The sequence below is a fragment of the Cyprinus carpio genome, chromosome A3 (assembly GCF_018340385.1).
Source record: "Cyprinus carpio isolate SPL01 chromosome A3, ASM1834038v1, whole genome shotgun sequence".
NCBI lineage: Eukaryota > Metazoa > Chordata > Actinopteri > Cypriniformes > Cyprinidae > Cyprinus > Cyprinus carpio.
This window is the reverse complement of record NC_056574.1, coordinates 20,839,197-20,856,023: the sequence shown is the minus strand read 5'-3', so window position 1 is coordinate 20,856,023 and position 16,827 is coordinate 20,839,197. Positions and strand designations below refer to the sequence as shown.

The 16,827-nt window shown below is 36.9% G+C and overlaps 1 protein-coding gene across 4 annotated transcripts; it reads left to right on the top strand.

The window, feature by feature from the left end:
- Nucleotides 1–1,980: 1,980 nt before the first annotated feature.
- LOC109050140 (SWI/SNF-related matrix-associated actin-dependent regulator of chromatin subfamily E member 1-like) lies at nt 1,981–10,692 on the top strand. 4 transcript variants are annotated; one of them, XM_042722916.1, is made up of 11 exons: nt 1,981–2,064; nt 2,907–2,959; nt 3,285–3,328; nt 4,906–5,004; nt 5,789–5,881; nt 6,347–6,478; nt 6,567–6,738; nt 9,021–9,193; nt 9,281–9,382; nt 9,486–9,723; nt 9,815–10,692. In XM_042722916.1, exons 2-11 carry the CDS (start codon nt 2,953–2,955, stop codon nt 10,027–10,029), a joined length of 1,275 nt encoding a protein of 424 aa, XP_042578850.1. In that variant the 5' UTR covers nt 1,981–2,064; nt 2,907–2,952; the 3' UTR covers nt 10,030–10,692. The 4 variants fall into 4 exon arrangements, with proteins under 4 accessions (XP_042578850.1, XP_042578859.1, XP_042578868.1 ...); XM_042722925.1 differs by having other exon boundaries at nt 1,982–2,064; nt 5,789–5,869; XM_042722934.1 differs by lacking the exon at nt 4,906–5,004 and having other exon boundaries at nt 1,982–2,064.
- Nucleotides 10,693–16,827: the final 6,135 nt, after the last annotated feature.

The window sequence follows — 16,827 nt, the reverse complement described above, 5'->3', positions numbered from 1 at the left end:
TTAGCTGACAGGAGAGGCAACGGGTGTGGTATTCTGCTGCTGTAGCCCATCTGCTTCAGGGTTTGACGTGTTGTGTGTTCAGAGATGCTCTTCTGCATACCTTTGTTGTAATGAGTGGTTATATGAGTTACTGTTACCTTCATATCATCTTTAACAAGTCTGCTCATTCTCCTCTGACCTCTGACATCAGCAAGGCATTTTCGTCCACACAACTGCCGCTCACTGGATATTTTCTCTTTTTCTGACCATTCTCTGTAAACCCTAGAGATGGTTTTGCGTGAAAATCGCAGCAGATCAGCAGTTTTTGAAATATTCAGACCAGCCCGTCTGGCACCAACAACCATTCCACATTCAAAGTTACTTAAATCCCCTTTCTTCCTCATTCTGATGCTCGGTTTGAACTTTAGCAAGTCATCTTCACCACATCTAGATGCCTAAATGCATTGAGTTGCTGCCATGTAATTGGCTGATTAGCAATTTGTGTTACCAAGCTATTGAACAAGTGTACCTAATAAAGTGGCCGGTGAGTGTATATGTATAAACAATTACTTTTATACTTGTTTATATGTTTATAACACTATATATCAAAGACACTGAAAGCTGTTGCTTAGACTTTTGAGTCAGACAGGACTGGTTCTCATTGACACTGGCTCTTCAGCTCACTCTTGAGGTACTGTCTGCTCTTGTTGTTTGCATCTGAACAGCAGGTGCAATCAAGCCTTGTTGCAGCGAATGGAAAACAACCTTTGCTCTATGCACAGGGATTTCAACTATACTTTGACACGAGGCAAACAAAAGGATTTCAAGCCTATATCTTGGACTATTTGGAGCATGTTGCCTTCTCTACATAAGTGTTTACAGTGCTAAATGAATTGAGTGATATCTGCCTAATAAATATTCGAAGTGGTCAAGGTGAATGTTTCTCTTCACTTTTTAATGATGTTTTTGAATATTGGGTATCACAAAGATGCAAAGTTGATGCCAATGGATTGCCAGTAAAATTAATGGATAATTCAGTCTGTTGAATATTGTTGAATAATATTCTAAAATGTTGACATAGTGCTCAAGCTTTCAGTTTGATTATATGGATTTACGATATGAATATTTATAGGTTGGTGAATGTGTAATAGAGTGTGTTACAGAAAACAGACAAATCTGGTCAGATTTAGCATCAGAAACTGCTATATTTTGTTGGATTTGCATGATGAGCATATATATATTTATTTATTTATTCATTTATTTATTTTTATGTCTCGATGTTGTATGGTTATCATTCAATCTTTTGTCTTAATGTACATTTGACCATAGATATAAATGTATAATCTAAAACATGGGAGCACAATAGATTTAACAAATCTTGAAATTAAAAAAAAATTGCACTAATTTTATAGTTATAAAACGTTCAAAAATGTAAAGTGAAATTTAAAAGACATCTGGCAGTTTTTTTCCCACTGAAAATGAAAAATAAAATGAAATAAAATAGGGGGTCTCTAAGATTTATTAATTTTTTTTGAAAGAAGTCTTTTATGCTCACCAAGGCTGTACATTTTTGGTAAAAAAAATAAAATAAAAAAAAAATATTAACAATACAGTAAAACAGTTATACTGTGAAAAAATTTACAAGAACTGTTTATTGTTTTTAATGTATCACATTCTTTTAAAATGTATATGTAATGAATCATTATTTTAAGATGTGATTCATTCAGGTGATGGCAAAGCTGAATAAAGCATCCATTACCTTGATCATTTCAACACATCCTTGCTTGAATAACGGTATGTACATCTGAACAGTATGTATATATATGACCAAGTTCTGTTGTTGTTGTTTTTAGCTAAATCTACATATACTGCGCAGCTTTTGTTGCTAAATCAGAAAGAATGCACAAAAGGTGGCAGTTTTACATTTAGCTCCCATATTCTCTCTCTCCTCCTGGCGTCTGGTCAGTACAGTATTCGTTCTTGGCCACTAGGGGGCAGAAATGTGCTAGAAAATCAGGTCAGATGCGGCTCAAAATGTGTGTCACATCCTGGCGGAGCACCATTGAAGGAACAAAGGAGCTGGGGGTGAGTGCGCGCTAACGGTGCGTTTTATTTCACACTTTTAGTTTCCACGAACAGCTTTTTATCCATGTTAAAATATATCAGACATAACCATTTTAAAATGCAGTTCTTTGACATGTATCTTGATTTTAACGTCTTAAAGGGGTGTCCGACTTAAGCTGTAACGTTAGCCTGCTAACGTTAGCTAATGCTGTTTCGATAGTTGTGTTTGTAAAATATGGAATATTAAAAGCTTTTGAAAACGTGAAACGCAATCCAAATAATTTTAAACACATCTTCTGCCTGAAAATGCATAGATGAACTGTATTTCATGAGATTTCACACTCAAGTTACGTTATTCAGCTAACGTAGCGTTAGCCAGTTTCATTCATTGATTGATATTTCGCATGTTAGCATCTGCATCGCCTCGCATTCATTTCCTCGGGATGTTTATAGCTCGCCAAGTACAACACCTTTACATTACACTCCCTGTTAATAACCATTATTTGTTGTTTTTTTTTTTGTTTTTTTTTTATTTGTTTTTTTGTTTTTTTTTTTTTTTTATCTTTAAATAAACCCCTTGGCGAGCTGCAGAGTGCGCCGTTATCTGCATTTAGTACAGGCCTGAGAGCTCTTTCAGTTCTTCTTAGTTATTGTTATATAACAAACATGAAAACTGTGGCCAGTTCAAACAAACATTGTCTCGAATTTCACATTTAAAGCTAAACAGGTGGGTGTATTGTTGTTAAACGGCCAGAAAATCTCAGATTATATCAGGTTGATATGATGGTAAGATGTGTTTTTTTTTTTTTCTTCACATATTGAAAGCATGCCTATTCGTCTAATAAGTTTTTGCCCTATTGCAGAACCAAATGATGGGGATAGCCTGATATCCTCAATCCTACAAACAAGATGTCAAGTAAGAGCACATTTCAATCGATTGATTAGACCGCTTAGTTGGTTTAGACCCCCTTGAAGCCCACCCATCTTTATCAGATCTTCAGAAATGAGTTTATCAAAGATGCTTTACCATTCATTTATTTGATATTACCATGTTCTCTAATTAGTGTGTTTTGTTATTGTTGTTGTTATTATGATGTAGTTGTTTAACAATTTTTGGTGTAACGTAATTAATACACATTGAACTGATGCAGATGTGACGAATAAGTAGGCTTTACCACTGGTTATTAATTTTTGCTCGGGTTTCGAAAATGGATTAATTTTTTTCCCCTTCTGTCACGCAGAGCGGCCACCCTATGCCCCAGCCCCCGCCCCGGCCCCCACAACAGTAAGTAAACAGAACATGCCAATCATCCATACAGTCCCTCCCCTTCATCACCCAAACATGTACAGTAGCTTTCTTAGAGATAAGAGGAGAGGATTGTGGGAAGGACACAGTATCACATGGGGTGGCTTTTGCTATTTTTTTTTTTTAATGCAGTTTCACACAGAAAGTGCTAATTTTTTCAGGCTCTACTAATCTGTAAGGTGCAGAGGAGACCGCTAACTTTAGGCTCTGAAAGCATTTAATGAATAACCATTAGGGCTCCATGATATTGGAAAAAGGGATCTCTGCAGGATTGAGTTGAGTAGTTAATTCTAGAAAGATTGGGGTGATTTTGTCAAGTTCATATGCATAAAACTTAAAAATAATAATTACAAATTTGGAATATGATGTTTGATCTGAAGTTTTTTTTTTTTTTTTTTGTGATCCATCCTTTTGGAGCTGACTGATTTTGGAAAAAACTGTGGGTGTTCACATTTGAGTGTACACTATCTTTTTTTCATAGGCCACATTCCCACTTTTTGATCCGTTCAATATGACTAATAATGTTTTTGTAATTTAAGCAAAAAATAATTAAACAAAATAATACATTTATTTTAACAAAACTATTGAAGTTAAAAATAAAAATCTAATATTTAATGAAAATGTAATATTACAGTTATGAAATTAGAATACTACTATTTGCGCCTTGTTTTCTTTTCATTTTTAAAAGTTAACAATCAAGCTTTAATTTTGAAATAAACTTAGAGTGAAGCCTGGTACAGTGTTTGTTTATCCGCATGCAGCTCGTGATATAGTGTTGCAGTATCTCAGAGTGGCTTGGTTCATTTTCTGTGATGGTATCATGAGCTGCATGAGTGTAAATGCTTCTCTCTGAAACCCACAGCATGTGTGTTCATTTAATTAAATGATTTGATAATCGCACTATGATATATCACAGAACGAATCTTATTCCGATATATTTTGCGGTCATATCACAATATTGATTTTATTGGGATATATTCTGCAGCCTTAACTTTATGGACTCGTGTGATACACCTTACTGGTTATTCATTGAACACTGTTTGGAGCATTAAGTGTGTGAGCCTCCTTTTGTGCTTTCACATATCATTTAATCATGTTTCATTACAATAGATACTGAGAGCCGTTAGCAGTAATTTAGCATTGTTCTTCGCTCCACGCACATCCTTGGAAATCTCAAGTCCCTTACGGTTGAAATTTGATCCAGATCCCCATTAATAACTTTTAGTGTCCCAGAACTGTTATTTTTGTCGGTTTAGAAACTGATTATTCAGGTAATACGATTTGGCTCAAATACTCCCCATCTGAATCTCTAGAGTTAACAGCCTCCTAGCACCTCATTACGTCCCACCACCACCACCCATAGTGCCTGTGGCTTTGCTACAAATGGATGTAGAATAATGCTAGGGTTGTGCTGCTATCAAAGATGGCTGCTTTTTGCATGTTTTATGCAAATCATGACAGAAAACAAAAGCAGGTTCTCCTTTTCATTTTTTTGTCCCTTCCTCCCTTGTTTGTGTCATTTCTCATTCGTGTTTTGTCTCATTTGTCTCCATCAGCAAATGCCCACCACCCCTGGGTTTGTGGGGTACAACCCATACAGCCATCTGGCCTACAACAACTACAGGCTGGGAGGGAACCCCGGCGGGAACAACAGGGTAATGGTAGGACCGGGGCCAACTAGGGCCCTAGCGACAGCCGAGGAACTAAAAACCCAGACTAGAGAACGCTAAAGCCAACTTACATGACCTGAATATGTAATAGAGTGAAATGCTTTGCTCTTGCACTGTACAGACTCATTTTATAGAGTTGAAGGTGTCTGTCGGGTAGTAGAGTCGAGTCTTGGGTAGTTGTGTAGCTGTCAACTAGTAGCTTCCATAATCTTCATGCTTCTGTGAAGCACTCACTCTCTGTAGCATCTGGAATGTGGAAAGTGTGATTGAGGCAGTATAAATTGTAGATTCAGAGTGATTGCTTCTCAGAACTGTTCCCCTTTTCCCCTATCGGCCATCGTATCATCTCATCATGCACAGGAGCTGACAGCCGCCTGCCTGCATGGCTTTAGATGCCCGTGCCAAACGCAGTAACTTGGCACAGCTTCTTGGCAAGCTTGAGGCATTTTAGCTGTTGGCTGGTTTCATCCAAACCTCTGCAGAATCATTTCAGGCGTAAAAGACAGTGGCTTTGTGTCCAAAAGAGCTTAATGCATGGCCTTCTCAGCGTAATGTTAATGTGCTGTGTTTGGTTTGCCATTTAGGTACGTCTCCCGCCCCCTTTGCGAAGTGCTTTACACTGTCATCGTTTCTTTCAGTCGTGCTTTTTGCCTCCTGTCTCTTTCTCTCCATAGTGCTCCATTATGACAGTTCACTGTTTTCTGTGATGACCATGTGTGCCCTTTGTGGTCTCTAACACCCCGCGTGGGCCTCTTTCCCTCTCCCACAGAACTCCTCAGGGATCACCGTTCCTAAGCCGCCCAAACCGCCCGACAAGCCGCTGATGCCCTACATGCGGTATAGCCGGAAGGTAAGCAGGAAGGTAAGACACCCACGGTGTCTGCTTTTACTGCTTGTAAATTGAGGAGAGCGCTTCTGCGATCAGCTCGAAGGCTGAGGGGCAGTCAGCCTTCCGCCCCTTCAGATGGTAGACCCCAACATCACTTCATTGCTTTCTTCTGTTAAACAAGGCTGGAAAACTGACATTTTTTGCTTCTGATCCACTGAGCAAAGAAGTGTTTTAAAAGATGAACATAAAGCAGTTAGGTTTGTTAATGCTATTTGAATCTGTAATAGATGACTTGTTTTTATATTTTAAATTTAAACATTTAGATTCTAAACATGTTCAGATTACTTTTCTCTCCTGTCCTGCATTCATGCTTTAGTTTTGGACAGAAATATAGGCAAAAATTGGTGCTCTTATCTTTTTGGGAAAATTCAACCCGCTCCGTCCAGGAACCCAGACTGCTCTTGTGTCGGCTCTGAACTGACACTTGTATCTTCTTAGGTTTGGGACCAAGTTAAAGCCTCTAATCCTGACCTGAAGCTATGGGAGATTGGGAAGATCATCGGTGGCATGTGGAGGGACCTCACTGATGAGGAAAAACAGGACTATTTAAACGAATACGAAGCAGAGAAGGTTTGTGTCTTTCACTTTTTTTTTTTTTTTTTTCTTGCTTGGAGTGAGATTCTTGAAGTCAAGCACTAAGCAATTTTCCTCCCCACAGATAGAGTATAATGACTCTCTGAAGGCCTACCACAACTCTCCAGCCTACCTGGCGTACATCAACGCTAAGAACCGTGCGGAAGCTGCTCTAGAAGAAGAGAGCAGGCAGAGACAGTCGCGCCTAGACAAGGGCGAGCCCTACATGAGTATCCAACCTGCTGAGGACCCTGATGGTGAGATTCACATCTCAATGTCATTTAGATAGCAAGAACATGGCAATTTTTATGAATGAATGTGACAATTTATGAATATAACTTTTAATAAGAAAGCCCCCAACATTGTCTAAAAACTTCAGAATTTCACTGAATTTCAAAATATTTAATATAATGTAGCTAATAGGGAAAAAGATTTGCCAATTGGTTCATTTTGAAACTGATATTTTTAAAGAATCCTTTTTAAGCTTAAAGGTGCAGCCACACAATTTCACCAAAACTCTGCATGTATAAAAAGGTCCATTGTCTATTGTAAATAGCCGGGCTCGCACAATCGCTAGCCCAACATCCCAGGGCTATTGTGTCTTCCAGTCGGGCTACCAAAATATATCACCGCCCTGCCTGACGGGTTATCTTAAATACTGGGTTCCTGCAGGTCCTTAAAAAGCATTCATTTTAGTTGTATAAAATTTAAGGCCAAACAAGTCTTAAATACCATAAATGGTGTAAGAAAAGTCTTGATTATTATTTCAAGAGGTCTTAAATTTGGTGATGAAAAAAAAGAATAGCGGTATGGTTTAATGTGACGATTAAGGCTATGATTTCATTTGAATAATTATGAGCTGCATGTAGGCCTGTCACAATAACAACTCTTTGTTGTGCAATATATTGCCCCAGAAATAATTGCGATAAGCGATATTATTGTCATTTTAAAGACCATTTTATGCCACTAAATATATAATCATAATGTAACAGCATAATAATGCAAGAAGTCCTACACGCTTCCAAATGACAACAAACTTTTAATTTAAGAATATGTAGATCATGGAAAATAAGTATCAAAATATTAAATACCTTAAAAAGCCTGAATAAATAATAAATAAACATTTTCTAACAAAAAGTGCAAAGTAACAAGTAGAAAAAATATACAAAGACTTCTATAGAGATTTTTCCATCTACAGATTTTACCCTGACCTTCTTTTCTCTGTAAATGAAGGTTGCACGCTATTGCTGAAAAACACAATCACTATTTAGTAGTCAGATGTCCGTATGCACAAATGCACAGGTCCCTAACAAAACCATATCTGCAGATTAATTTTTTTTGTAGAAACTTTTTTTAAATTTGAACTAACGCCTCATGACTACAGCATGTTATGTACGAGAAGCTGCAAAAGACACAGGCGCAAGTTGAATATACAAAGGTGACATTAATTTTTAAGTAAATATAATGGTAATGTATATCGTCACCAAAAATTTGCGCGACAAGTCAAGATATCATGTCATTTTATGGTTTGTTACCATAGATGTTGCTCTACCCCAATAATAAGGTATTAATTTTATCAGTGCAGGACTTAAAAAGGGTCTGTAGATACCCTGTAAATAGTTAAAGTTCCTTCCTTAATATTTCTATTTTGAAAATGTTTTTGATTGTCATTTCAACTCCTATCCAATTATCGATATTAAAAAAAATTATTTCTTTAATTTGGCTAGTTCAATTTATTTCGGGCTACCAAAATCTGAAGAGTGCCTGCCTGAAGGGCTACCAGGGATTTGGAATTTTGTGAGCCCTGTACAGTATAGCAATCGCAGCTCACACAGAAGTCACTTTCAAACCAAGCTGCTTTCTTTTGGTCAGTGCGGCAAATCTCTATGACCAGTTTGAAATCTAAATGAGCAAATCTTTCTTCCTCATGCTAAATTCCCGATTGCGTACATTTCCTACCAGAATGAATGGATTCTGCCCATGAACAATTGCTGATCAGTGGTCAATGTATCTGCACTTGAAGTAGTAATTAGTAAAAAGCCATATTCAGAAGCTGAGTATTTCTCTGAGAGATATTGTCAAATAACTGGGGAAGTTTTTCCTCCAGCGTTTACACGTCCTGAAATAACTACTTTTTTTTTTTTTTTTTTTTAAGGCTGTAGATAAAATGGGCCATTTTAATGGCAGCAACTTTTTTTTTTGTAATGTTACATTAAGCAGATGTCAGTGGTTTAAATAAGACAAAATAATTTGATATAAACATGTATTGTATGTATTATGACCATGTGGTAAGTAAACTACCAGGATTGTTCCAGTGAAATAATTGGCATCTAAATTCTTGATTTTATAATGGTTGAGCCATTCAGATTTTCTTTTACAAGCCTCTTGCTGAGAAGTAATTATCTGAATAATTCTCTTCAGATAATCACCTGAATGGTGCTAAATTAAAAAAGAAAAAGTTCTGCATTTGAGAAAAAGCACTGGTTGTGTTCTCTATTGTGAAATGGAGAACTCTTTCAATTATGAAATGTGTCTGTAGACTATGACGACGGGTTCTCCATGAAGCATATAGCGGCAGCTCGTTTCCAGAGGAACCACCGGCTCATCAGTGACATCCTGAGCGAGGTAGTGGTGCCTGACGTTCGCTCAGTGGTGACCACTGCTCGCATGCAGGTCCTCAAACGCCAAGTCCAGTCCCTCATGGTGCACCAGGTATGTTGGGCATGTTGAACACACAAAGACATAAAACTCAAGACTGTTACACTCATAGTTATTCGTCGTGTCTTGATTTCCAAACAGAGGAAACTTGAAGCAGAGCTGCTTCAAATTGAGGACCGACACCAGGAGAAGAAGAGGAGGTTCCTGGAGAGCACAGACTCCTTCAATAACGAGCTCAAACGGGTGTGGAATTCAGTTTGTTCTGTGAACGAATAGCCCTTGTGTTTAGCCTGAGCTCAAATGCCAAATGCACTGTCAGTAATTGATGTGTGGCTTGTTTGTTTAGCTGTGCGGTCTGAAAGTGGAGGTGGACATGGAGAAGCTGGCAGCTGAAATGGCTGCTGCAGAGGAGGCGGCTCGCCGGAGGGCTGAGGAGAGGGAGCGGGAGGCAGCAGAGCAGGTGGAGAGAGCCGCTCAAGAAGAGCAACAGCCTGCCGCCGGCGCCCAGGCCAGTGCCAACCCAGAACAAACCTCTACCAGCGAGGCCAAGGATGGAGAAGACAAGCCCACCCCTATGGAGACGGGTCAGACCTGAACCATTATGTTCTCTTACTTTGAATATTCAACAAAAATAGACAAGATGTTTGGCTGACCTCTGTGGTGTCTGTTCTGCAGAGTCTCTGGCTGAAACTTCTGAAGGATCTCAGGAGGCTGAGCAAGGCCCCCCAGCTACAGTAGGAGATAAACCGGCCCAACCTGAGCCTGCAGAGGGTGCAACAGATGAGGGCACCAGTGACAGCACTGCTCCGTCTGAGAGCAGCTCTGGACCCCCAGCAGAACCCCAGGCCTCAGACACCCCTGAAGAGCGGCTGCCCACCCAGCCACAGTAACCCCACCCATGTTCTTCATGTTCATTTACACAGTCTCACTTCACTCTTGTGTAAAGTCATTCCTCCTCTAGGATTTGTAATGCTATGACCTGCCAGTCAGAGTGTGAGAACAGTGAAAAATTGCCCCCAGATAATGTTCTACAGTGAAATGTTTTGGGAGGACAGCAGAATCTTAATTGGCGCACAACACATTCATTCAGTCACACCTGTTTATTCGATCTAACTCTTATATTACAAGCCCACTCGAGTACTCAAGCTTTATGGCCATTAAAAAGCTGTTTTATCATTATAAAGTGGGCAAATGTTGAGTAAAATATAACGCTTGCATCCTGCAGTCACCAGTTGTTTGTGAAAAGCAGAAGTGCAAGGTTTTTTTGCTGTTGCTTACCATGTTTTATCTACCTGTGGCACGATTATATTATGGTATATCTTTGTTTTATCTTTTCACAGTTTAGTTGAGTTGTCTGTGGGTTGTAGTCTTTTTTTCTTTTTTTTTGGGTACTTAAAATAAAGCCATGCTAACACAAGATTTTCCATCGCAACAGATTGACCGCACAGAGCCGATATCTTCATGGAATGGTATTACTTTAAGCCTCTGGATTATTGTTTTTGTATTGTTGGAAGGTATTCCTTCAATAAAGTGATTTCTATGTCTGTTTTAAACATCTGCTCTTTTTGTCTTTTGGCTAGTGGTTTATGGTTTGGCTTTGGGATTTTAATTTTATGAAATAAGATATTTTATTTTTTTAACTTTATTTACTTGTATTATTTGTAATATTTACATATAAATCAGTATTTATAAATTTAGTTTTGCAAAATGTATTGCTTAAGCTGGTGTGGTGTTCATTCACATTGTTTTTAGATTATTGTGTAGAGTGATCAGATGCATTTTAAATAATTGCTAAAAGCTTAATTGGCCAAAAAGTTTTGCTTTTAACAAAAAAACTAATTTCACTTTTTTTTTGATCCTGACACACAATGAATATTAATAAATTAATATTAATACAGCTAACATTAATAAATCATATCAACAGCACGTGAAAGTGTGAATGAGTACTAGTCAGGTGAAATCACTATCATACTAAATAGATTGTAAGAGCAGACTGATTGCTATAAGAGGAGGGAAGAAGTGCTTCCAAATCATTGTTCTTGTTAGCAGTGTTTACCTCCAAAGAAACACGTGCAGCCTTCATCACTTTGATCAAAATGGCGTCAAATGCGAGGAAATTACTACAAAGAATATTGCACCTGAAAGAACCATTTACCGGATCACGAACAACAAGGAGAGAGGTTCGACTGCAGTGAAGAAGTCTTCAGGACTTCTGAATACTTATTCAGGTCTCTGGTTGGGTTATCTGTAAAGTAATTCACATCATTTGCACTGCTGATACAATAGTTTCATATTGCAATTACTATTATAATGTGGAATGTATAGAATCTGGGAAGACTCCAGATTTTTCACTGAAATGCAAAGCAAACGTGTTTAAAACCTTTATAATTTATAACCTTTCTAATATGAAGCCCTTCAATCTTGACCGCTTCTATACTAGAATCCATTTAAAATAAGTAGTGTTTTGTTTCATTCAGTGGATAAGCACCTTATGTTAGTTCCAGACATATTAAAGTTATGTATTGTCTGATGTTGGGTTTAGCTTTTCTATTTGATTTTGATTTTTATTATTATTATTATTCTGCATCCATAATACATTAGATTATACTGACCATGAAACAATTTAGACATTAATGATTTGCAGAGAGTAGACAAAAAGTATTTAAAAACAAGTACTGTACAAGAAACAAAATATCTGAATGAACAAATCAAAACTGCCTTATTCTTTGAAGATTTTTTTTCTTCATGTAGCAGAACAGAAATCTCAAGTGTCTTAAAGGATCTGATCAACCTATATTTATCATTATGTAAAGACATCTCCATAGCAACCATAGGGAAAAAGACTCACACTCTCCTTATTATTCTATTTAACTCCAGAGCATTGCAGAGATCTGGCACTAGAAACGGTTACAAGACATTTTGAGAAACAATAGCTCTATATCTATCTCAGAGTACTGAATGCATCATTCATCTCGGTGTCAGTTGTATAAATACGTGTAGTAACATCCTAGTGTAGAAAAAAATCTCAAAAATAATAATTTAATGTTAAGAACTCAATACCTTTTTTGTTTTTCCAAACCTGTATGACTTACTTTCTTCTGTGCAACATAAAAGGTATATATTTTGAAGAACAATTTTGGTGACCATTAACTTTCATTGTAGAGACAAAAAATTGATTAATTTATGCTCCACAACAGAAAGAAATCCATTCAGGTTTGGAACAACATGAGGGATTAGATGACAGGATTTTCATTTTAAGACAAGTGAACTATCCCTATATTTTCACATATCACATATTTTCCAACAGTAGGTGGCAGTGTTTCATTTGTAGAATTTTGCTCTGCTGACAAAAAAAGGAAAGATTTTCCAATGATGTATGTGACTGAAAATCAAATACATTTTACAAAGAAACTACATCAATAGGTGTCTGAGGTCCCCGTCTTGAGGAACCTCTCTCACTGAATGCACAAACTCACAAAGAAGACTGCAAATCGCAGGGTTTCTCTGCATGTAGCCTACTGTAGATATGATGTGTGCGTGGGCGACTACCCTCAGAAAGCGTAGTGGGCACAAAGCAGGTGAGCTGCTCTGGATGCTGTAAGCTTGTGGGCATCACTACTCACATGTGATCTCACCATTAAACTACGCAGTTCTAGGTTGCATTTCTGGCCATCTCACATGCTGCTGTGCATTTAGCGGTTTCCTCTGACTCCTTTAACACAGGAAAATTTAATATGGTCTTCACAACACAAAACTTAACAACAGGTCTAGAAGCAAAAATAAGCCATTTCATCTGCAGCAGAGATGAATTTTGCTACATCGGTTTAAAATTTTTAAAGCATCTCCAAAGAGTCAATTTACAAGAGAACGTAGGCCTAAAGATGATTTTAAAGGGATAGTTCACTAAAATGAATAAACATTATGTCATCATTTACACACTATCATCATGTCATTACAAACTCAATCAATTTCTTTCTTTCAAGGAACACAAAAGGAGATGTTTTGAACAATGTCCACACTGTTAATGAAACTGAATGGGGACATTCTGCTATAAATATGTCCTTTTGTGTTCCACAGCTGAAAGTAAGTCATACAGGCTTCTAAAGACATGGTAAGTATCTGGGTGAACTATTTCTGTAGTGTTGTAAAAGCCATAACATAGCAAACACAACTAGCCTACGTTTTTTTTCTTCTTCAGTAGTGAAAAAGGTTGTGATAACGTTTTTTATCTGACGTATTTAATGACAAATGTCGTTTTTTTTTCACATTATAAATACTTTTTTCACAGTGTTGCAGAAACGTAGGCTATTTATAACGTATATTTATAACGTGAGGTGCCCTTGACATTACCATGTCTCCTTGCAACGTTGAAACTTACCACGTCCAAACTGGTAGGTATTTCAAGTACTATCATGTTTTCTTGCAATCTAATTACTTCTTTGCACTGCGGTGTTTCATTAGTGAATGAATCTGCGGTTTTGAATGAATCGATTGAGCTAATGATTCAGTGAGCCATTCAGTCATGTATCGCAAGCCGTTTTAGCATTTAAAACTTGTTTTTGACTATCCATAAATATAATTTCAGATAGTCACAATTGTAATTCCAGATATCTATATTGCAATTATTACTTGTCATAATTGGAATTAAGATATCTACAATGTGATTATGACTAGTCGTAATATGCATTGAAGATATCTACAATGTCATTTTGACTAGTCATAATACACATTCCAGATATCTACAATGCTATTACGACTAGTCATACTCTTCCATTGACTTCCATTGAAAAATATTTGCAGATATCTTCAAATGAGTTTTGACTAGTCATAATCCCAATTCAAGATATCTTTAAATATGATTTGACTAGTCAAAATACAATTTAAGATATCTTTAATTCAAAATTTTTAAAGTACAATTGTAGATATCTGTAATTCATTTATGACTAGTCAAATTACAGATATCTTGAATTGGAATTTTGACTAGGCAAATCATATTTAAAGATATCTTGAATTGGAATTATGGATATCCAAATCAGATTTTTGACAAGGAAGAATTATATTTAGAGATATCTGCATTTAGCTTTGTTACTAGGCGTAATTGCAATGTAGATATCTGGAATTAACAATTTAACTAGTCAAAATACGTTTATAGATATCTACAGTGTGCATGCAAATACAAGTCTGTTGAGCCCCACCTTAAACATTTTATTTAACCAATCCTGGCTTGGAAACTGTTGTCATTCGCAGTTTTGTCTAAGAGTTGTATAATAAACCAATTTCTTACTAGTGCAATTATAATTGCAGATATCTCTAATTGTCATTGTGACTAGTCGAATTATAATTATGACTATCCAAATTACAATTGTGGCTATCCGAAATTATATTTATGGATAGTCAAACCAAGTTTTAAATGTTAAAACGGCTTGCGATAATCATGGGCTTTGCTTCTGAATGAATCAGCCGTTTGAACGAATCGGTTGAATGAAAGACTGAATGGTTCACTCATTAAGCCAGCGATTTGCCGCCACGTACTGGCTATAGTTTTATATTAAGAGTAGTATATTTGTATGTTGAATCAAAATATTTCTTTCTTAAGCTAATCCCCCCCCCAATGTCTATTCAGTGCTTTTCTAATTTAAAACAATAATGACTTCAAATGATCTTTAATAATGACTTTAATTAATCGGCACATGATGTACCAATTATTTAATCTAATTCATTTGAGATTAATTGAGATGAATCCGATTGATTCATCAGCACATTGTGTAATTGATTAGATTAAAACCTTTTTAAAACATTAAAAATACATAATAAAATCATGCTAGTTTTTTTTTTATTATAAAAGTTCCACATAAAGAAAAAGTCAAAATACGCACATCCAAACATTCTTGACCAGGTGCAAGATCAAAGGGTAAATCAAATAGTAGAAAAAAGATCTGCACACTGTTATGCTCCCTTTATTAAGTTAAAAATAGCAACGTTTTGGTCAAAGACCTTTGTCAGGCAAACTATTTTATTATAGAAGTTCACAAATTCACAGTAGGCAACACGATTCATATTGAAACAGTCAATTACCAATACAATCGATTGCAGCATCCCTGATGTGTAGCAGTTCAACTACAAGCATGAATCACATGATATGATCAACAGGCATACAAAATCAAAAAAGAAACTGCTCCCGGGGTGCCGCAGCATAAATGGCTGCCCACTGCTCCGGGTGTGTGTTCACGGTGTGTGTGTGTGTGTTTACTGCTGTGTGTGTGCACTTTGGATGTGTTAAATGCAGAGCACGAGTTCTGAGTGTGGGTCACCATACCTGGCTGTTTGTCACGTCACTTTCATACGACAGCATCAGCACAAGAGGGTTCTACAGTATAGTCTTTCTTGGTAAGTGCATGGTGCACTCTTAGCCGCTGGTTGTCCTTGCCTCCTACTTATCAGTGCGTCACAGAACAGGAATGAAATAACTCTGCTGTAAAGAGTCAGCTGGGGCATAACACAAAAATTTATGTAACAAAGCTTAGACGTCAATTCATGTGAGCAGTCACTGAAATAACTTGGCTCTGCACAGCTTCAGACTTTGGGGAGATCAGAGAACCTGTGGCCTGTTGCATCAAAACCCCTTAAAAAAATGCTTTGGGACAATTGTAACTGTATTATCATTAATGGGTTTCTAATCTTGAGGGTTTGTTCACAACATTATACTACATATTAAGTAATGACAGATTTCTTGGTGCTTTAAGAGGCATTTTTTATGCATATAAGTCCAATTTAACCACATATTTAGGATTCTGATGAACAAAAAAATATAATAATCAGTCAGTGAAAACCACATATTGTCTGTAGTGGTTCCATCCCTGTATAACCTAATTATTCTTTCTTATTTTACCACATTTTATAATTTGATATATTAAATACAGGCTAATTAAATTTAGCAATGATTTCCTAATTATCTTGATATGGTCTAATCAGTCCTCAGGTATGAATATGCAGTGCTTAAATTAATAAAATGTTGAAGGTGCACTCTGTAATTTTTATTTTTAACTGACTCATATTCATCCCAATTTAACCAGTGTTGTGAACTGACATCTATCAGCATGAAGTTGATTTACTAATTTCTTTGGCTTCGAAGCAGTTATGTAGCATATCTTGTTTTGTTCCTTTTTGGTTCCTCGCAGCCTCACATGTAACGGACATTCAATATAATCCATATAAATTTAATCTTAGAAACATTCCTGTTCGTTTTGTACAGCTGGTCATGTGATGTCAACATGTTAGTGCCCATGAGGGGGCGACCGGCTCCATGCAGAATAGATCGCTTTTTCAAGACTCTTATTGCTGTAAATGATTCTAATATTATTTGTCTCAATAGCTATTAATTATTGTATGAAAAAAGTATTTAGAAAAAAAAAAACCGAGTGCACATTTAAGGTTCATCACTTAGAGTAGGTGTTCTAATTGTAATACAGTATCAAAATGATTGACACTTTTCTTGTAGTAGCCTATACATTTTCATGAGCCTCGCGTTTCATTACCTACTGATAAATGTTTCCTATTGTCTCCTTCTCATTATGCTGTTGAGCTCTTTCATGTAAACGTGAGAGAGGTTTGACAGAATCTCTATCAATTAGCTCCGCTTGCCAAAGGTAAATGAGTGGGAGGGAGGGAGGAGTCTTGTAACAGCGCGT